Source organism: Scylla paramamosain, chromosome 17 (assembly GCF_035594125.1).
Source record: "Scylla paramamosain isolate STU-SP2022 chromosome 17, ASM3559412v1, whole genome shotgun sequence".
Lineage (NCBI taxonomy): Eukaryota > Metazoa > Arthropoda > Malacostraca > Decapoda > Portunidae > Scylla > Scylla paramamosain.
This window is the reverse complement of record NC_087167.1, coordinates 2906218-2928287: the sequence shown is the minus strand read 5'-3', so window position 1 is coordinate 2928287 and position 22070 is coordinate 2906218. Positions and strand designations below refer to the sequence as shown.

At 44.0% G+C, this 22070-nt stretch overlaps 1 protein-coding gene across 1 annotated transcript in view; it reads right to left on the bottom strand.

Annotated features, from left to right (window-relative positions):
* The window catches only part of LOC135108314 (uncharacterized), a 75399-nt gene that overhangs the window by 22514 nt on the left and 30815 nt on the right, over nt 1-22070 (bottom strand). The window contains 1 exon segment of the mRNA XM_064019147.1: nt 13597-13698. Coding sequence (XP_063875217.1) covers nt 13597-13698 — 102 coding nt within the window.

Below are 22070 nucleotides of genomic sequence, written 5' to 3'. Positions count from 1 at the left end.
ATTACAATACCAACGTTCACAGGAAGGGAAGCAACAATCAGAGGATACGTAACGCGTGAAGACTCCATCCTTCCTTCCATCCTTCCCTCCCTCGTGGTGCGAGCGGCGACAAAAACACTAACAATCCCAAGACGATGACACCAGAGAGCGGCTCGGCGGGCGGCAGAAGGGGGAAGGGGCGGTAAGTGTGTCAGTACAGGCGAGGCGGAGGGAGTGTGTCAGTGGTGTGGCGGTGTCGAGGAGGAAGTAGAGGAGGGGCAGTAGGAAAGACGCAAGGGTGGGTTTGTAGTGCCGGAAACAGCGGCTAGCGTAAGTATTGGTGGTCACGCCTCGAGGGGGCCACTCGCGCCTCCGGGAACTGGTGATACATAAGGAGTGGCGGGGGAGGAAGGAGAGAGAGAGGCAAGGAAAGGCGGGGAAGGAAGGAGAAGGGAGAGGGGAGGGAAGAGGCAGGCCACTGTACTCCAGGTAAAGGCAGATTCATGAAAACTTGCTGCAGGGAAAACAAGGAGCACTGAGCACAAAACTAAAGAGAGAAAGCTGAAAGGTAAACACAGGGAAGAAAAAAGACAAGACTGTGGAATACTGGAGGAGATACGATCTACAGTTATTACGAGACCACACGCTAGGAACGAACCAAGACGAGGAGGAGAGGAGACCATTCACTATAACAAAATAAACCCGAAAACAACAAAAAAGAAAAGAAACTCAAGGACACATACAAAAACGCAATCGAAAAATAATGAAGTGAAGACCGTAAACATTCTCCACACAACCACACGAAAGAAAGAAAGAAAATAAATAAAATAAAATACACCCGTAACTATATTTTCGACTCCTACATTCACCTCGGAAGATACAAAACCATGGCCAGCAATGCGCAACGCTCGGGGAGAAAACAACGTGGCAGAGGAGTTCCCGCAGGAGAGGCAGCAGGTATTGTCCATCTCTATGGCGGGAGAAAGGCAACAACCAGCAGACAGACGGCCGTGAGGGAGAGGGAGGGGAGCAGGACGGTAATTACAGGGTGGCTTCATCATCATCGCCGCCACCTACAAACATTCATGTCGTCAACAAACAACATTATTTTCCCGCCTGTAAAGATGACTGGAGCTGCTACAGGAAGAGGAGGAGGAGAAAGAGCTACATTCTTCCATAATCACTGGCAAGATGCAGGTACACAATTTGAAGAAGAATAACACCAGATGTTTGATGAATTATTTTCCTTTCTCCTTGTCTACTTTTTTATCTCTGCCCCCCTCTCCCCCACTTCTCTCTCTCTCTCTCTCTCTCTCTCATCCTTTCCCCCGCAAGGCTGCCTTCCCTCTCTTCGTCTCCCTCCCTCTAATATTTATGTAATGGGGAGAAAAACAACACATGAATGGCATCGCAAGTGACCTCTCCACGTAACAAGGTTCAGGTGAGTTGTGACGGACGTGAGGCAATGTCATTTACGTGCTTGCTGGTGCTCGCTGGGCCAAAGACTGAGAGAGAGAGAGAGAGAGAGAGAGAGAGAGAGAGAGGAGAGAGAGAGAGAGAGAGAGAGAGAGAGAGAGAGAGAGAGAGAGAGAGAGAGAGAGAGAGAGAGAGAGAGAGAGAGAGAGAAAAGTGTTATAGGTGTTGCAATGCTGTAAGAGGCGGTACAAGACGCAGTGAGGCACACAATGAGGGATGGAGGTTCAGCCACAATAACAGAAACATCCTGGAAAACACCTGACAAGATAAAGAAGAAGCGCCGCTGTACTCCTAACTCGAACACCCATTCACAGATAGATTTGCCTCCTCATCTGCCATCCATTTCACCCTCATCTTTAAATCGCCCTCATCTTCAAATCGCCTTCCCTCCAGCAAACCAGTAAAGCTGATGCGGTACAATCCTGCAGGTAGCAAGGCTTGTGTACTTATCCAAGGCTATCTCAGTCTGCTGGTAACAACAAAGTGACGGGAGATTGGATGGGGGACCTTATTCTTAAACTCTCTCTCTCTCTCTCTCTCTCTCTCTCTCTGCTCTCTCTCTCTCTCTCTCTCTCTCTCTCTCTCTCTCTCTCTCTCTCTCTCTCTTCATATTGGCTGTTTTCAAAGGCCACAGAGATGATTTGTGGAAATTTTATGAATGTTTTTTTTTCATTAACAATGCATAATTTCTAGAAATATCAAAACATAATTCAATAGAGATTAGACGCTGCAACAGGGCAAGAAATCCGTGAGTTATCATCATAGTGACAGCTTGTGTAGGTTTTAATTTATTACATAAATACATGAATACGTAACATGTCCTTATGTCCTCGTAATAAATAAATAAAAGAAACTCAAGGTCACGTACAAAACACAATCGAAAAATAATGAAGTGAAGACTATAAACATTCTCCACACAACCACACGAAAGAAAAAATAAATAAAAGACTCCCGTAACTATATTTTCGACTCCTACATTCATACATATAACTTCCTTGCAAGTATAAACCTTCTGCGTCACGTGTGGCATGAAAAGGCGCATCTGAATACCGAGAAGAATATAAGCCCCGGACAAAGCATCATTGACGTCAAAGTGACTGCACTGCAACCGCGCATCGAAAGCAGTGGCCGATTAAAAGAGAAAAATACTAATCGGATTGAACAGTTTAATTGTGGCGATGCCTTCAGACTCCTTCCTTGAAATGACTCGTCTTAGGAAATGGAACACAGAAAGAAAGAAAGAAAGAAAAAAAAGAAAAAAAAGAGCGTGCCTGTAATTCAAAAGGGTGTGGCTGCTTCCCCTTCCCTTCCCCCCTCCCCACGAACCGGGTGAGGCACGCAAGAGGTGCGGCGAGAACTGCCTACCATGCGCCTCCAGGTAACTTGAATTACTACAAGATGCAGGTATGACTGATTACCCGGCCTACGAGGCGCCCCGGGGCGTCTTTTCACTGACCATAAAATATAACAGCTAATGGTTACATATTTGGTGACACTGCGAGTTAGGAAGAAAATAAGAACGTTTATTGCATATATAATCTGTTATGACTGTTGGTAGTGAATCATGCTTTCGTATGAATGAGAAAACAAACAAAGCGCATCATGTGAGTCATATATTTCACAAATTTGTTCTTTTTAAATTTCAAGTCATTCATATTATTAATTATTTGATCTTAAGTATTTTTCTAGCTATCCAAAACCATTTTTATGATTTTTCAAATTTATTAACAAAAACACAAGGAACAGACACTTAAGTACTCCTTAACAGACTGCGCTAAGTCTATGCAATATAACCAGATAAAGAAAAACGTGGTTTCTCCTGACAGCCGACATGCAGAAACAGCTTCTGTTGCAGACTTTTAGTATCGAAGGAAGGACAAGAATGGGTCGGGTAACTCAGGTCTTGGCGGGACCATCGCTCTTATCAGCAAAAGAAAACGGTGCCAATAGCAGCGGGGACCAAACTATAAATGTAATCTCGTCAAATCTGTAGATGTTTTAAATTGTTTTGACTTATAATTTTTAATCAGATTTCTGTAACGCGTGTGTGAAATAATACAAATGTCGGTGAAGTGCGTCAGGAAATATCACCGTAGAGTTGATCAGATCCACCAATGGTATCCAGAATGCAATGAAACTGATGTTGAGGTACTGTGAAGGTTAAATATTGAACATTTACACATTCTTAATTTCCGTACACATTTCTCGAGGGGGCGTGTGCACACAACCAGGAACAGCAGCGGCACTCAGCACACCCGTAAAGCCGCGGCCCTCAGCCACCTGGATTACACTCCACGCACACGTTTGATCTACGTCAAGGGAGTTTCACCTGCTCTGAGAAATGTTCGCGTCACTATAATAAGGGTTCCTTGGTGGATGTTGCTACACCGCTTTCACACAATTGTACACCCTAGCGCATGTTTGTGGTATTTCTCTCTTGGGATGACAGCTTCAGACATTCAGTTCCTGTGTTGCGAATTTTAGGAGATAAAAAATATGGATTCACTACCTACGCCATAATTTGTTTTGCCTATTTTTTTTTTAATTCGTGTTTCCTCAACCATAGGCACTGATGTTTGCATGCGTATATAAATTTCTCAGTACGGGTGCAACTTACGTACTCGTGTGTTGCAGAGGCCGTTTGAGTCTTTGGTGACCACCTACGTACTTACATTGTATCATATTTCACTATGTGTGATTTTATGAAAGAATTTGTGTGGATTAGCTAATGGGTTGGAGTAGCTGACCGTCAGTGTTGTTCTTGCAACGGGATGAATCAGGTCCTCACCAAAGAGTCCTCATCGGCCCCTTATCCCGCCGCGACATACGCTACGCTCCACACCACCACTTATGTACAAACACCACACTTCATTGGATGCGGCTCCCACTTTCATTAAGTGTCACAGCAGCATCACAAACACAAACCACAACACAGCACCATCAATACACCGACTGAGCAAACACGTCACTTACACTCGCGCTCTCACGAGCATGATGTTTGCGAAATCTCCTCATGCTTGGTGTGTGCTGTCACGTAAGTCCCGTGAGTCCAGGGAGTAGCGGCGCCGCGGCCGCTTCCATCTGTACTGGTGAAGGAGCGGACGAAGATGGCAGTGGCGCCGCCCGTGGTCACTTTCCTCCAGTTCGTCGCCAGACACCACCAGCCACAAGTGGAGCCACCCACTCCACTGCTACCGCCGCGCCACCGCCTGTGTCGCTTGGCTGACTGATCGCCGACTGAACTGGGTCACTATTGTCACTGTCCGATCGCAACTCTGTGTTTGTCTCGTGTATGTACAATTGCCCTGTTACCTCTGAGAGTAATACTTGCCTCTGTTTAGTTTGTGATGCAGTGCGGACAGGGATATGTGTAACACTATTGTAATCTACTTTTATTTGGTCTCAATCATTGTATGGGCACAGCTGTGTCGATAAAACAAGGAAAAGGACACAAATACTAATAAAATAAAAGAAAGCTACAAGTAATGATCCTGAGTAGTGGGAGAACGAGGGAGAGAGGGGCGCTGGGCGGTGGGTAACACACACAAAACACATTAACAACCGCAGAAGAGAGAGAGAGCGTCGACTTTCACTTTCCTGATTCCAAAATATTCCAGTGTGGAACAAATTTACAATAAGGACCAGGGACTGAAGTCCAAACAAAATATTGCGTAGAGTTCAACTTCTTTTCTATTTACTCTACGATTTATACAAATTCTTCAAGATACCACCAGAATATTTTCGTAAGTCCACGATATTTTTTTTTCCTACACGAAAATTGTTCGGTAATTCAGTGATCCACACCTGTCCTCCAGGCAGGTAAAAACAACATATGCGTTAACGCTTTCACGCAGCTGATTATTCCAAACAAATATTTGTTCCCCACACACACTTCGCTGCTGCAGAGCACTGACCCTTTCAGGACCACAACATCAGTTGCATTAGAGTCTGGATACAAACTGAGGTTTTCATTTAGTTTTAGACACATTTTTTCTTAATAAAGTGATATATGATTTTATGAGGTTTGGGTATTGTGAGTAGCAATGAATGAGTTAAACCTATGAGTTCCCTGTGCTGCTCCACAAAGGCTGCAGCTTAACGTGTGTTGCAAACTGAAAATATTCATGTTAACCTGACGCATCTTCACCGAAACTCAAGTAAATTAATACTGATGATATTTGCTTATGTTTACAATGCGGACAGAGAATTCCAAACCTTCCCTTCTAAATTATAGTAGATTGTTCTAACACCTATCAGCAATGTCTAGCATACGCCTCTTTAATCCCCACCATAAGGTAAAGCCCTAGTACCTTTTCTCTCAACATGATACAGTCTCCCCTACCATACTTCCTCTGCAAATGTTTCCTACATCTCTTAATGAGTCTTGCACCATAAACTAAACCCTTTATTCCTTCATCCCCAACGTGATACAGTCTCCCCTCCCATCCCTCGTTTTCAAATTTGTTCCCTTCAACCATTAAGAAATCATGCAGGAATTTCACAGACTCCAACGGGGTACGCTTGGAAAAAAACTGAGAAATGTTAACGAGCTTGTATGGGAGTTGTGAACACGTACTTAAGCCCTGCGACCTTCACGAGAGCAGGGAAGCAATCCACGGGTACCGATGCACCGCCAGCAACCTTGGGACGCGGTACTCCTGGTTGGTGGGGGGTGGGAGTGAGCGGGCCACTGCTACATAGATCAACACAACCGAGGATAAACAATAACAAGTAACCAGCATGTAAATTCGTGTAGGACTTTAAAAAAATAGACATAAATTAACCGAAATGACTGAGGAAACATTTTAAATCCATGCAAAAGAGAATAAAAAATACAAGAGGCACACAATACAATACATTTTTCACCTCATCATCTCAATACATTCCCAGAACCTTGAAAAAATCATTCCCACACTCAGATAAAGCAATACCAAACGAAAATGATAATAACAACTCAGCCAGTACTGCCGCCACCCCCTCCCTAAAAGTGAAATCTTGGAGAAATTTCCCACGAGAAATCATAAATGTCTGGCGGCCGACTTTGTTTTTCCTCGTGAGCGGCGTGACCAGCTTGAGCCAGACACATGACGGGGAGGCAGGAACGCAGGGCGGGGCTCAGGTCTTGGCGGTGCTTACTTGAAGTCTAACAACAACAACATTATGCTCGATGAGAGAGAGAGAGAGAGAGAGAGAGAGAGAGAGAGAGAGAGAGAGAGAGAGAGAGAGAGAGAGAGAGAGAGAGAGAGAGAGAGAGAGAGAGAGAGAGAGAGAGAGAGGTCAACTGCGCATTTCTGAATCCACTGCAATGTCACACTACACCATTTCTTGCGTCCTTCATATGGCAGATAATAAAGTCAACCACGAAATAAAGGATCAATAAAAAAGATAACGCTGATAACAGATAACACAACGAAAGAAAAATAATGGTAACAATCTGATGCTGACAAAAGTCGCGCTGATTACAGATAAAGCAAAGAAGGAAAGAAAGAAATAAAAAAACACACAGTAACATCCTTGGTAAGCATTTCCTCATTATGCAGTCCCACTGAAAAATAAAACAAGATTAGATGAAAAGTATAGATAAGAAGAAAAAAAAATAATGCGTAGAATATATTAGTGCTGTTTAAGAGGAAGAGGCGAATGAAGCAGGAAGAGAGTGGAGGAAGGAAGAGGAAAGCGCTGGGAAAGGGGAGGAAAGACTGAGGGAGGGAGGGAGGAAGGGAGAGAGGGATCGTGGAGTAGGAATTGATGGAGAGAAGGTGGAGGGAGGGAGGGAGGGAGGGACGTGAGTGACCACCGGAAGGAAGAGTGGATGGAAGACTCCGCTTTCTCCACGTGATCGTAATTGTACTTCTGGACACATGAGAGATAGCAGGCCTCGGCTATTTTTACAGCTCTCTCTCTCTCTCTCTCTCTCTCTCTCTCTCTCTCTCTCTCTCTCTCTCTCTCTCTCTCTCTCTCTCTCTCTCTCTCTCTCTCTCTCTCTCACACACACACACACACACACACACACCACTGTCATTATCCATGTAAGTTTTAATTTGCAAAAAGTGAAAACGAGTGAAGTCAGATGTAAAAAAAAAAAAAAAAATAAAAAAAACAATAACATTAATATAATCTGCAGCTTAACCACAACGAATCCCAACATCTTTAGAGCTCAAGATAACAAGTTTTTTGAGTCTTGGAATGTTGCAGGAATGGTAAAGTAAAGGATGTGTACAAATGAAAAAGCTGTGTATGGGAAAGACATCATGGTAATATCAAATGAATGGATGATTATCTTAACATTTTACGTGTCAAGGAAAGGAAAACTCAGTATGCCACTTTCAAAAAAAAAAAAGTTAATTATAAGAGAATGAATGAATGAATGTGTGTGTGTGTGTGTGTGTGTGTGTGTGTGTGTGTGTGTGTGTGTGTGTGTGTGTGTGTGTGTGTGTGTGTGTGTTTACATGAATACAAAAACAACCAGAAGAAAGCACGATAAAAAAAAATATATATACATAACGCAAAATTTCTTTACACCTTTACAGACAAAACGGCTGCGACAGACATGACAAAAGACTAAACGAATGAAACATGATAAAAAACAGAGAAGCTTATAATACTAAGAAAAAGAAGAGCCAGTGGACAAATCCTCAAGCCACTACAATATAAATAAACCACCAAAGAGGACACACTATCTTGCTTGACGTCAGGAAGCGAGAAGGATCACAATACCCCTCTCCCTCTTCCTCTCTCTGTATCCCGCCTTCTCTCTTCCTCCCACCGCGAAGAAAACGCAACAGATATCACGTCCGGAGAGAGAAGCACAAACACACTTCCTCATCCGCCGATTAAATACGTGTCGCATTATATACACGCATGAGAGAGAGAGAGAGAGAGAGAGAGAGAGAGAGAGAGAGAGAGAGAGAGAGAGAGAGAGAGAGAGAGAGAGAGAGAGAGAGAGAGAGAGAGAGAGAGAGAGATCTAACGATGGGAAAGGCAAAGAGCGAAGAATGAAACAGATATAATGGTATTTAAACCTACCAAAAAAAAGTGATATAGAAAGAGAGAGAAAGTAAGGAAGGAAAGATAAAAAGTACAAGAGAGAGAGAGAGAGAGAGAGAGAGAGAGAGAGAGAGAGAGAGAGAGAGAGAGAGAGAGAGAGAGAGAGAGAGAGAGAGAGAGTAGAGGACAGGGAAGCCACGGCAGGACAAGGTAAGGGGGTCGAGGGAGAACAAAAGACAAGACGTTCAGGTACAAATGAGGAACAGTGGAATTTTAATTGAAGAATAGATTATTACAGACAGACAGTGAATTGTTCTCCGGCGTGGTGATAATGATGATGCTGATGGTGATCGAGAGGGTAAAGATAATGGCAGATTACTAAGCGAGAGGGAGGGAGGATAGGGTAGAAGAAGAAGAAGAAGAAAAAAAAGAGGGAAAAGATGAGAGGAACAATGGGGCAAAAAAAAGACCACCGCATGAGAGAGAGAGAGAGAGAGAGAGAGAGAGAGAGAGAGAGAGAGAGAGAGAGAGAGAGAGAGAGAGAGAGAGAGAGAGAGAGAGAGAGATATTAGCGATAGATCTTCCTTTTTTCCCACAAAGTTCCATAAATCTACTCTGCTCTATTTTTTCTTATAATGCTCTTGCTGTCCTCTTCCTTCTCGTACTTATTTCCACCTTCATCTGTCCCCCTTCCCCTCGTTCGCCCTCCTTTCTCGTTATTATGAGTCTTCAATGTACACTGTTCTTCCTTTCCTTATCCTATGCTACTTAGATCCTTAAGTTACCCTCTCTTCTTCCTTCTATTCGTCAAATTCTTCCTATTCCTATCATTCTGTTGTTCTCAGGGTCTCCATCTAATCTTATCATTTTCTTTTTATCCTATCATTATCAAGGTTCTTTCGGCAGTCTAATCTTCAAACTACTTTTCCTCCTTTCATTATCAAGGCTCCCGTCGTCAGTCTCGTGTCTCTATCAGGAGAAATCAAACGGATGTCCCTCTGAAGTGATTGAAAGCTTCTCTTTGCTCTTGAGAGGTGCACGTGAGGTGAGAGGGACTGCAACGACCTCCTGACTGGAAGTAAATAGTCCCAGCCATGTGCAAATCTCTCTCTCTCTCTGTCTCTCTCTCTCTCTGTCTCTGTCTCTCTCTCTCTCTCTCTCTCTCTCTCTCTCTCTCTCTCTCTCTCTCTCTCTCTCTCTCTCTCTCTCTCTCTCTCTCTCTCTCTCTCTCTCTCTCTCGTTCGGTAGGCCGCGTAAATTCCTCAGTCCGATTTCCTGCTGATAAACTTTCTCAAACTTTCCCGTCTTTAATTGGCCTATGGTACCTGCTCTTTTTATTTTTTTCCTCTCTCTTTCTCTCCTTTTTTTTGTTTCATTTCGTCCTCGTTGTTTTTTTTTTCTGAAATGGAACGTGCTGCAGTTTTTAGCCAGACTGAAAGACGTGCTGTGAGTCATTTGGGTGTATCATGTTACTAATTATGAAGCAATACCAATGATACAAAATTAAGTATGAGAAACCTCGAAGAAAAGGCACTGGGTAATGGAACAGGAAACACGTGGAATATTTGAATGGAAATCGCAATGAGAAACACAAGGATGCTGAGAGATTAGTGAGAAGCATTCGAGAAAACAACAAGAGACATTTCACTACGGCTTAGCTACATGAAGGATGCAACGACTGATGACATAACCATCCATAACCAACTCGAAGCACTAGAGGCTGTTACTTTAAACTCCAGCGACAAACCAAGTAAGTTAACACGGGAGACGTAAAATCTCTTTGAGCCCAAGTGTGCCTGAAGAAGGACTGTCTCTGTATATAAGAAAGAACACAGCTATCCAAGAGGCTGCAGCACACGGCCCAAGAATTAAGACACAATGGAGAACAACCTTGGCGGCGGTTAGTCAGCCCTACAGACGACCTTCCTGACTCGACTTCAAGAGTTACAAGATACAAAAATAGGATTAGATGATAGAGATATCTGTCGAGAGAAGGACAATAAATCATCGTTTGTTGTGCAGTGCCAAGGTCAACAGATGAGGCAGGGACTGAAGAGGCCGTGTAAAGCATCTCGAGAACCTGTGGACAAGGTCGTGATAAGGAAAGATGAATCAAGTGAATGAGTTCGCTGGATTTAGAGTTATTTTAAACGAGATGAAGTGAAAAATGTGCGGCGCATAAAGATGGGAATAATCACAAGCAGCCTCTGAGGGAAACTACGCATTCCAGAAGTGTCCAACGAGGCTCAGGGTCGAAGTCATTACAAACACGTGCCTCGTTAACTCCCTCAGTGACACAACAAAGCTTCCTCCTTCCCTCCCTCCTCCACCGACCACCGCCGGCTTGGAAGAAGACGACAAACTTGACTCAACACAAAACTAAACTGCAAGGAACGCCACTTATGTTTTCGTCTAATTAGAAGTTAAAACATTACCGTGGATGTTGAGAGAGAGAGAGAGAGAGAGAGAGAGAGAGAGAGAGAGAGAGAGAGAGAGAGAGAGAGAGAGAGAGAGAGAGAGAGAGAGAGAGAGAGAGAGAGAGAGAGAGAGAGAGAGAGAGAGAGAGAGAGAGAGAGAGAGAGAGAGAGAGAGAGAGAGAGAGAGAGAGAGAGAGAGAGAGAGAGAGAGAGAGAGAGAGAGAGAGAGAGAGAGAGAGAGAGAGAGAGAGAGAATCAATCGGACGGTCTTAAGTAACCTTCCCATTGCTATATGAAAAAAAAAAAGATTCGCATGAGTGGGCGTGGGCGCGCTCCAGTGAATATTGAGAATTGCGCTAAGTCGAGAACGCTGAGAAGAGAGAAAGAGAAAAGGGATCTTCGTGGCGACGTCAGCGGAGGTGGGCGGCAGTGGGCGTAGGAAGGGCAGTGACACATTCAAAAGTGACTAATCCTGGAGAAAGGCTTCCATACCGAGAGGCGCTAGACACACACACCGGCCATCCTTGAGTCACTAGTGGAGGTGCGGTGATGGGAGCTTGAGAATTGGGGTTTACGTAACACCTCGGCGGTAGCGGTGCATACCAGCCAGGCCAACAAAAAAGGTGCTATACCTCTTTACTCAACCCGAGGAAATTCCTGGGCGAGGTAACGGAGGAGAAAGGAAAGTATGAGTGCTGGTTGGCCCGACTGCTTGCTTCACCACCACCATCACACTCCAGCTTTCACGCCCAGACACACCTTGGGTATCACGCTCCTGACACACTGGGTTTCCGGTGAGCAAACTTGGTAATGCGATCAAGTAACTTTCTGTTGCCATCACCACAACATCCTGGACACTGGAGCACGCCAGACAAACACAAACAAACAAGTGGTCTGAGGTGCGCAGTGAAATGGGTGAGTGTGTATGGTGCTGTGGGAACCAGGAAGCGGTTTTCCTTTCAGTTTACACGCAATTTCCTGGTGCTTGATGGTCAGCGATGAAGCAGAGGTGTGTTTGTGCCATGATTACCTTGTAAGAATGATAGAGTGACGACACATCTAAGAATTATAAGACACATAACCGCCGGACATGTGTGGCGTGGAAGTCATCGCTACAGTACCTAAATTAATTAAAACATTTATACAACCACTCGTCCTCTTTAACTCTCTGACTACTATGACACGCCCCAAGCTTAACGAAAATTGTCAGGTGGAATTTGGGAGTAGAATTTTGAAAAACACCGCTACTAACAAGAGTGGCCAAATCATTAATTAAAATTTTATGCCTCAACAACAGTAAATCAAGAATTAAACAGTAAAGTAAAGTAATAATACTCAGGTGAAAATATACAAATTTTGCATTAACATAAGCATTCTAAGGGATAACAGCCGATCTGTTTGCGCATTCCCCTGGATCCTGACAAGTGACACACACTGGTACAAGTGAAAGCCGCGTCTGTGAGAAGCCCTTTGACACTAAACTCTTAACAAAGGCGTCGCAAGCTCACCTTTGACGGGAACACGTCATAAATGTATAAAATGAGTAACATGACTGTGAAAAAAAAAACAACAATGGTAATAAAAAAAAATTTACTCAGCAGAATAATAAAATTCTAAAATAAGGAGTCCAAAGATCTGGGTTACGAGAAGAGAAATGAGAGAAACGCTGAATCCATCAATGGAACCAAATGACCCGCAGCGGGGATGAGTGTACCAGAACCTGGAAATTGGGACCGTTGTCAAGTACATAAGCGTCTCATTTTGAAAATCTTTTTAACAAGCTATAATATCAGACAAAGGGAATTCTCCAGGGTGTTTTCATGATCATACCGAAATTTCAACAAGAATCCGATACTACCAATGCAAAAAAAAAAAAAAAAAAAAAAAGAAAAAAAAAACACAGAAAACCGACTAATGGCCTTTGAAAATAGTACTTAAGAGAGATCAGAGCGTTTCAGAATACCTGGCCTGGATTGTGAACTCGGAGACTGACACTACTGTGACCTGAACGAAAGGTAAAGTTTCTCTCCATGAATCGAGGGAAATGAGTCTGCATCCACGGCACGATATGGTATCATAGGGAAGGCGTGGCTGTGTGGCTGGGGGAGGGAGAGGGCGGGGCCGCACCACCAGGGCAGAGCCGCCCGACGCCCCACGCACGTCACAAATGTCACTTCTTATCGTTCGTCAGGAAAATACAGAGACCGGGGTCTGTTTTCGTCTCCTTAATGGCTTCCCTCCTCCTCCCTCGCGGCGGCACACCCACACCAACAAAACATACCATCCTTCGCTTATAAGGGCACGTGCAGCGGCGAGAAGTTTCCTTTAAATAATTTTTCCACCTGCTGCAAGGAACACTCAGCACATATACTCCAAACGCCAATATCGACTTCAAGACTTACATAATCGTGGTCCGAGAGAAAGAAAAAAAAATAATATAGAGATTTAACTTCAAGAACCCTCGGTGCATATTACTCGTACAAGAAAAAGAAAATGTTCAGAAATATAACAGTATAATAATTTGTTCAATCCACGAGACGCCAAGTCAGCACGGGAGGAGGAGGAGCAGATTCCAAAACTCTTCACTAACGTACACAAAATACACACATACTACACACCAGCATATTAAAAAAAGAGCACTAACACCTATCGAGGTAACTATCTCCCCCGCACACCTGCCCCAAGAGATGTCTACCTGGCGACTGTATCTCGGCACACCTGAGGAAGGGTGACTTACCTGGGTGATTGGGTCTCGTTCGTGGAGGCGCAGGTCGTCATGAGGGAAAAGCTCCTGTATTCTCTCTACCTCACTTTCTTCCTCCTCTCCTCGCCTCACCAGCTGCAAAGACATAGAAAAACGTGATCAGTATTGCGTTGTTCATCACCATGGCTTTGTAGTCTATTAATTATTGTTATTTAGAACCTGAACCGAGCAGGGGAACATTTAGGAACCGTTAGGACAACACCCAAACCCTGGAGCGCTTCCTCTCGCAGCAAAACATGAATAATAAACAGTAAAAAAAAAAAACTGAGTCATCAACAACCAACAACAATAATAATAACGATAATAACATTAATAATAACTGAAATAAGTTTCATGGTAATGGATGTCGCAACAATGATAATGACGATGATGATGACCATGTTAGAAGTGTGGATGGTAATCTTGGAGGCGGTGACTGTGCGGAAGGCGGCGGGGGCTGTGGCAGGGAGTGTGTGGGGGGTCTAGAGTAAGTATGAGCGTGGGAGTGGAGTGGGCGGCATCTGTGGGAGTCATCAGGGTCAGGCATCCCCTCCCTGGCCTCTCCCACCATGCACCAGGCGTCCCCCAGCCGGCCCTCCCCACGCAGTCTTGGCCCACCACACCACAACAGCACCGAGACCTCAAGACATGATGCACTGCTGCCTCCCTCACCTACTTAACCCTGTGACTGATGTCCTTTCCTCAGTAACCCTTTCAGTAACACAACATCGATTTCATTATTACAGATGTCGTTAAGAGGATAAATAAATTAAGAATAACACTACTCGTTACGAAGGAGTTATAAATCTAGTCAGTCATACATCAAAACGGTTTATTTACTCTTACTACGAGTAACAACTTATTAGGCAATTTGGTGAGTTTTGGAAGCTGCCTATATAGTAATGAGTGGGTTGATAAAATGGTCTGGTGCAAGTTTAGGGTAAAGCGAGGCTGATGCTGCACAGTTTCCATCACCAAGCTGTGTATGATATTCCGGACTGACAAGAGAGAAGGTAAGCTGGAGGTAAAATGCAATAGGGAAAATAATCATTCTTTACTTATTTAACGACTAGTAAACACGCATGACGGGAAGTACTACATAATTAGTGACCAAATTAACAGTGTAACAGTCAATATAATATACAAGTGTTCTTCATTTACGATAAACAGCATTTAGGGGAAACTTTTTATTTAATTTTGTATCACCATCTTTTCCTCACCTCTCTTAACCATACGGAAGCGACGACACACGACATAACTTTTCATTCCCTTTAGTTCAGTGTGAGCATCTTCTGTATGGTTCTAGTTCTCAATTTCAAACATCTCGAGTCCCTTTAACAAACCTATGAAAATCTCGATTCTTAAGGATTGTTTCATGAGTTTAATAATAATCCAACAAAAATTCCGTCTCATCAATATGAAAAAAACCCATGAGAACCGTACTAATCACCAGTACCCTTAAGAAAAGCACCCCTATTGAAAGCCTAAAGCGTCTCAAAATATGGGTCTTTGAGGTGAGCACCCTGCTGTGGCCCCGAGGGAAGGCAGGGCCACGGTCGCACTGCAGGGCGTCAGGTCTGGGCGCGGCTCCTGTAAATCTTGCCATAGCTGTAACGCCCAGCCAGGATTGGAGTGAGGAGCGCAGGCAGAGGTGCAGCAACTAACAATTTCCCAACCAGAGACGCTTGGACCACGAAGACTACTTGGGGCCCCTCTGACCCTATTTTACTAATCCAGAGGGACGTGCTGAGAGTCCTGAGTTTAACAAGCTTCAAATTGGGGCATGAAAATAAGACACTTGCAGATCCTCAGCTAAACACTAAGCCTGAGTGATTCAAGGCCAGAGAGAGAGAGAGAGAGAGAGAGAGAGAGAGAGAGAGAGAGAGAGAGAGAGAGAGAGAGAGAGAGAGAGAGAGAGAGAGAGAGAGAGAGAGAGAGAGATGACACACGACAAGCTACTAGGACAAAAAAAAGTTGCATTTCATCTCCAGACGATGTAAAAATAGATAAAATAAACGCAAGTCGTGAGATAAGATAGAGATGAAAGTAGTGTGCCTCTGATGCGCCTCGGTGGGCCGCTGTGTGTGTGTATGTAGTTGTTAAGATGTAGCCCGATAGCAACCGGCAGCAGAAGTAGTCTGGGTCGCATCCTGAAACTCAAGTATGACCGAGAAAGAGCACAGACGTCTCGAGGTTATTCCAGGAAACGAGCCTAAGACATTTAAATATTGATGGTGCGTCTGTGAAAATTCCATTCGAGTGCATGTTTAGAATACAAACTAATGACTCACGTACCGATGAATAGCACGCTGCATTACAAAAAAAAGTATATATAAGTATGAGGAGACCACAGAGGGAACGGAAGGCCAACAAGAAACTATCAGAATAAGTCCAAAATCTTCCTTGGTAACGGAGTGGAGAAGAAACAACGAGAGACGAAAGACAGCTAAGAAAAGGTCGGAGAGGAAATGTCGACAGAGGCGGTGAGGATACAAATAAACAATGAATGTATGTAGGAAAGCCACGGATGTAGGAAAAGAACTGTCAAGTGTGGGTGTGGCTCAAGAACTTGCGTCATCATCACGGCACGGAAGAGGCGACGCTGGCCAGTGCTTGGGAATGTCTCTTTTATGCGCGAAGCAAGAAGAAGAAGAAGAAGTGTTGATGCAACATACATATAGTCTTGACACTAAATAAACATGCAGGAACACAAAGAAAGGTCACCGGAACAAAGGCAAAACAAAAATAGGAGTGTATACGCTTTTGGCAAGTAGGTTTGCGTGCCTGGCGTGGAGTGAGTGCGAGGTGTGTGCGCTCTGTAGATCTGGCGCCGGCACGCACACCACCACACACCACCCAATAGGCGTCACTTCCCCCCTGATGAATACTGATCACCGCTAGTCACACCCCAACCCCGCCCTCCCCACCACCACTACCACCACCACGGCAGGAGATATTGACAAAACCTCTCTTCCTTCCTTTTCTTTCGACACAAAGAGTGACTTCGAGAAATCGCACAGATAAACCTACTTATTCTCTTATGGACTGTAGTAAAAGCAGAGGAGTTAGAACATGTTTATTCTCCAGCAAAGGGTGACCTCAAAGAATTTATGAGATTGCACGCATTTCTTGCACAGGGTTGTCCTACTTCCCGGAAGAGAGAGAGAGAGAGAGAGAGAGAGAGAGAGAGAGAGAGAGAGAGAGAGAGAGAGAGAGAGAGAGAGAGAGAGAGAGAGAGAGAGAGAGAGAGAGAGAGAGAGAGTGTGTGTGTAACCTGGCACTTAGGTCTAGTTAACATACCGCATGCCAACAATAAACAATAAAAACTCCATCATACGCGTGCTGAGTGTTTTCCCTCAAAATCAAGCAATGTTTACGACGGCCATTTCTCAGGTGTTTGTCGGAACGAGGAAAACAACAAAATGAAGATTGACGCAACGCACGCCCCTCCCCCTCCTCCCCCCTCTCTCTCTCACACACACAAACATCGATGCAGAGTTATTTCCTTTTCCGCGACTGTATATAAATATTTTTGTTGCTTTATGTTGCAGCTACGTGTTTCCAAAGTGGGAGGAGAGAGGAGGAGTGAGAATCCGACGCCCGCCATTCAGAAGTGTTCGGCAGGACGTGGGGCTCGGGAGTACTACAAATGGCCTCAACCAACATCACACTGGCACATTCACGTCTCAGCCAAACATCAATTTCCTGTGAAAGTTGGTCGGTGCCGCCCAGTGTGGTGCCAGTCTCTCCTCTCTCTTCCTCTTCCTCCTCCCCCCGGCTAAGGATACTTGCAACAATTTAAGTTATTTTGGTCTTGGTGTAACTACTTTAATGTTACACGATCCAAGCAGAATTATAACTCGAAATTGTTACATCAGGTCCACGAATGACTGTCTCTCTTTTATTTTTTTAGAACGGACATGGCAGGAAAGGGAAAGTATAATCTATTAAAAGAAGGCATGTAAGAAGAAGAGGAAGGAGGAGGAGGTGTGGGTACAAGTGAATATGAGGAACAAACAAAAAAAAAGCCTGGAAGAGTGACAGCCACGCTACTAAGCAAGCCACGACGGAGACCACAGGGAAACGACACGACCCGCAATTTACCAGTCTGTTTCCCTTAGCACATCCTCCCTCCCACTCTCCCTGAATGGACTAACTACGTCTCTGTGTGTGGGGGAAAGACTCCTTGGATCTTCCGGGAGAAACGCGGTTATTATCTTTTTCTTCCTTCCAGTAGAAGCGGGAAGATTACTGTGGTATTTTTCAATATGAGTCTATCTTCATCTTACACCACCGCCGAGATGCTCCCGCCGCCACTCCTGCCTACACAAAATGACAGGCTTTCCCCTCCAAGATTTACGAGTACGAGGAAAATTACCTGACAAAATGCGAGATAAACAAAGAGGACTGGACGTTACCTGTGGAAACGAGATCACTTAATTCATGAGTTAAGCCGGCCACGTGCGCACCAGAGAGAGAGAGAGAGAGAGAGAGAGAGAGAGAGAGAGAGAGAGAGAGAGAGAGAGAGAGAGAGAGAGAGAGAGAGAGAGAGAGAGAGGACGGGTGGAGGCTTTATAGGAAATTCCTCCTCACCACAACACAAGGATGAAAGGACGATGGTGGTGATGAAAGAACATTTTTCATAAGGACTTCCAGGGAACACCAATAAAAGTGACGAAAAAATCTCAAACATTAAGACACAAGAAGAAACAATCTCTCTCTCTCTCTCTCTCTCTCTCTCTCTCTCTCTCTCTCTCTCTCTCTCTCTCTCTCTCACCACACGCTTAATAGATATAGATAGGAAGACAGACAGACAGACAGACACACACACACACAGAGAGAGAGAGAGAGAGAGAGAGAGAGAGAGAGAGAGAGAGAGAGAGAGAGAGAGAGAGAGAGAGAGAGAGAGAGAGAGAAATAACGATGATGAAAGAGGAAGAAGGAATGGATGGGAGGCGATGGGGAAGAAACACACCTCTCTCTTTGCAGCAGGGAATAACACAGCCTTCGTGACAGGCGTCCCACACGAGGCGAGGCTGTGTCCTTCAGGTACGCTCGGTGGACACCATAAGAACATGACATTAAGAGTGATAGCAGATGTGCAAGTCTTCACTTTCGCTCGCTCGCTGCTGGCCATGCATGAATTTAACCTTTGTATTGGTAATAGATTATACCTCATCGGATTTGCTTCGGTTATTCTGTTCGGTTATTTGATTGGTCCAGCTTATAAAACACTAAAAAGGTTTCTGTTGTTACTCTCCTCGCAGCCTGGCCAAGACCACAGTCCACACGCCGCGTGGATGACAATGAGGATCCTTAGGAGGTGGTTTATGAATCACCAACTGACTGCTGACGACAAGGAACTAATGTTTGGGATGGGAAAGATTTACAGGAATGCCCAAATACGGAGGAGCTGGGTTATGGCTGCTTCCTACCACTCTCTCTCCCTCTCTGTGATGGGTGAGTCCGGTACTACGCCGATGTTTACACGAAAATTACAGCCGCTGGTGGTCGGGGCGAGGCAGGGGCAGTCTTGGGGCGGGCCAGACAAGCTCTTAAAAGGTGGGCTCCAGCTCCGCGCATAAATATTCGATAAGGAAACCCAGATCAGAATAGTTCGGAGGGGGGAGATAATTCAGGCCAGTCCCAAACGCCTTCAGTCGAACCTACCTGTCCTCTTCCATAAACTCATCACTGTCGCTTGGGCCGCATGAAAATAGTCGAGAGTTCCTGCTTTTCTTTCCTTACTGCCATGCGGATGTCCTATTGTGAATTAACTCATATCATACACGAGGTATGTTAATAGTAGTTTAGTTGTCGTAGAAAGTGGAGCTTCCCTCGTAGAGTTAAGTGTGCGTGAAACTGGAGAGAGAGAGAGAGAGAGAGAGAGAGAGAGAGAGAGAGAGAGAGAGAGAGAGAGAGAGAGAGAGAGAGAGAGAGAGAATGTCTATCTCCTTTGCTATTCCTCAACTGGACCATGAGGAAGTGGAGAGAAAAAGTCATCAATAGGTATGTATTGTTCAAAAGAACGCGGGAAATGGCTTTCTCGAGGCTTGCCTTAGGGGCGTGCGTGGCTACGTGCTGCACGCCTGACAAACAGAAAGCTGAACTGTGTATGAAAATGCACACACACACACACACACACACACACACACACACACACACACACTTTCACGTTATATGTTTATAATAATTATCTAAAATACTTCATACCAACAAGAAAATTAAACTGGTATACTTTCGCCTCTAATAATCATACACAGATAATTACTAACAACACGCACTATACTCGTACACCATTCCGTCTACATCGCCTGAACTTATTAGCATCAAAACAAGACCAACATCCACAACCTAGTTTATGCAGGGTGTTCAATGACGTGCGGCAGACTGATGTGATGCTGCGATGATTGGCTGAACTTATGAAACAGTATCATCATTCCCTAGTTTGCGTAAGGTGTTGGATGACGTGTGGCAGTTTAGCATGATGACTTGGTGAGGGTGAGGCAGCATGACGGGGCGCGGGTGGGTCGGGTGGTTGTATGAGTTCCGGCGTTCGTCATTCATTCTCAGGATTCGGTTGGGAAAGGTTTCATTACGATGACGAATGAATATTGTTATGTTAACATTATGATCGTTGGGATTCGCTGTGACTCACGGCGCCGGGGTGTACACGTGATGCTCTACAGAAAATGCGGGTAAGCGTTCTACTATGGGTGGTGTGTGTGGGTGACCAGAATACTTGCTGTAGTTGTTAGGGAACAGTTACAAGCGACTTGAGGAAAACAGAACAAATTGATAGTTAGAGGAAGTGGTGAATGGCAACCAACATAATAAAATTTAAATATTAATAACCTTCCGAACGATATATATATATATATATATATATATATATATATATATATATATATATATATATATATAATATATATATATATATATACATATATATATACATATATATATATATATATAATATATATATATATATATATATATATATATATATATATATATATATATAATATATATATATATATATATATATATATATATATATATATATATAATATATATATATATATATATATATATATATATATATATATATATATACTATATATATATATATATATATATATATATATATATATATACATGAAACTTATTATCAGAACAACGAACAAGCTAATCGTAAATAAAATTCATGGCTGTAATAAAAAAAAATAATCATACATAATCTGTAGACACAATATCAACTTACACAAATAAGCTTCACTAATTGAATATGCAAACATTTACAACTCGGCTAGAAACACTTGATTAACTCAATAAAACTGCAGAGTGAAGGAGAAAAAATGATACTGTTGGTCGAACGGACACCTACAGTAAGAACAAATTCCTCCGTCCTCCCACAGACACTCCCAAATAAAGCAAACAACGCTAAGCTTCCCCGCGAGCAGACTGGCAAGGCGCCCGGGACTATAGGTCAGGTCAGGTAGCGAACATTTCCCAGGAGAGCACGAGCTAAGTCGAGTCAGGTGTGTGATCACTGGTGCAGGTCACAAACAGGGCAGGTGTGGTTCGGCAGGTGTGGTAGCGAGGGACCAGGTGGCCTTGCTTTATTCACTGACCCAACGCCATATGACCCCGTTGTTGCGGCGGGTTAAATCAATTAATAATAAACAAATCGATCAATCATCCATTGAGTGTTGGGTTTACCAATACTGTGTTTACAGGAAATATTTTTCTCTTCGATCGAATTAAAGGCCTATGTTCCTAAACGCTTTCTTCTCTCATCAGGGCTGTTTCTGAAGGTCACAGAGAGAGTTGGTTAAGTTCTCAGAAATGCTTTTCCCAATGAAGATACAAACTTCTTGTTAAACAATTCTTAGAATCATATAAACACCTTTGAAAACCCCTATGACTTCCATTATTATTTTTTTCTAAGTTGTCAAAAGAAGTCAAGATAAAAACAACGAAATGAATACGGGTCCATGATGACAACTAACGGCTGGTGCAGACACCCAACAACTTGACTCACCGTTAAGCTACGCGGCCACCTCCTAAGCAAAGCGCACACCGGCCTGATGGAAATGTTAGGTCAGGTTACCCGCTGATAACTGCGCATCGCCCCCTCCCCTCCTACTCCCGCCTTCCTGCTCTCTCGATTCTCGTCTCTTAGAGGAAATTATAACTCTCTCTCTCTCTCTCTCTCTCTCTCTCTCTCTCTCTCTCTCTCTCTCTCTCTCATAAATAACGCTGTGCCTCGTTACAGTATATCAAAATCAGTATTCCAGTTCGGAGCGTTCCAATGGGTGTTTGCTGAGGCTTACCTGAGGCAGCGCCCACCCCAGCCACACGGTGAGGTAGGCGGTGAACACCCGGCACAGGATCTCTGAGTTGGAGCACCATCGTTCCAGCTGCTTATCCTGCACGGTGCTCGTTCTGCCGCCCCCCGCCCGCCA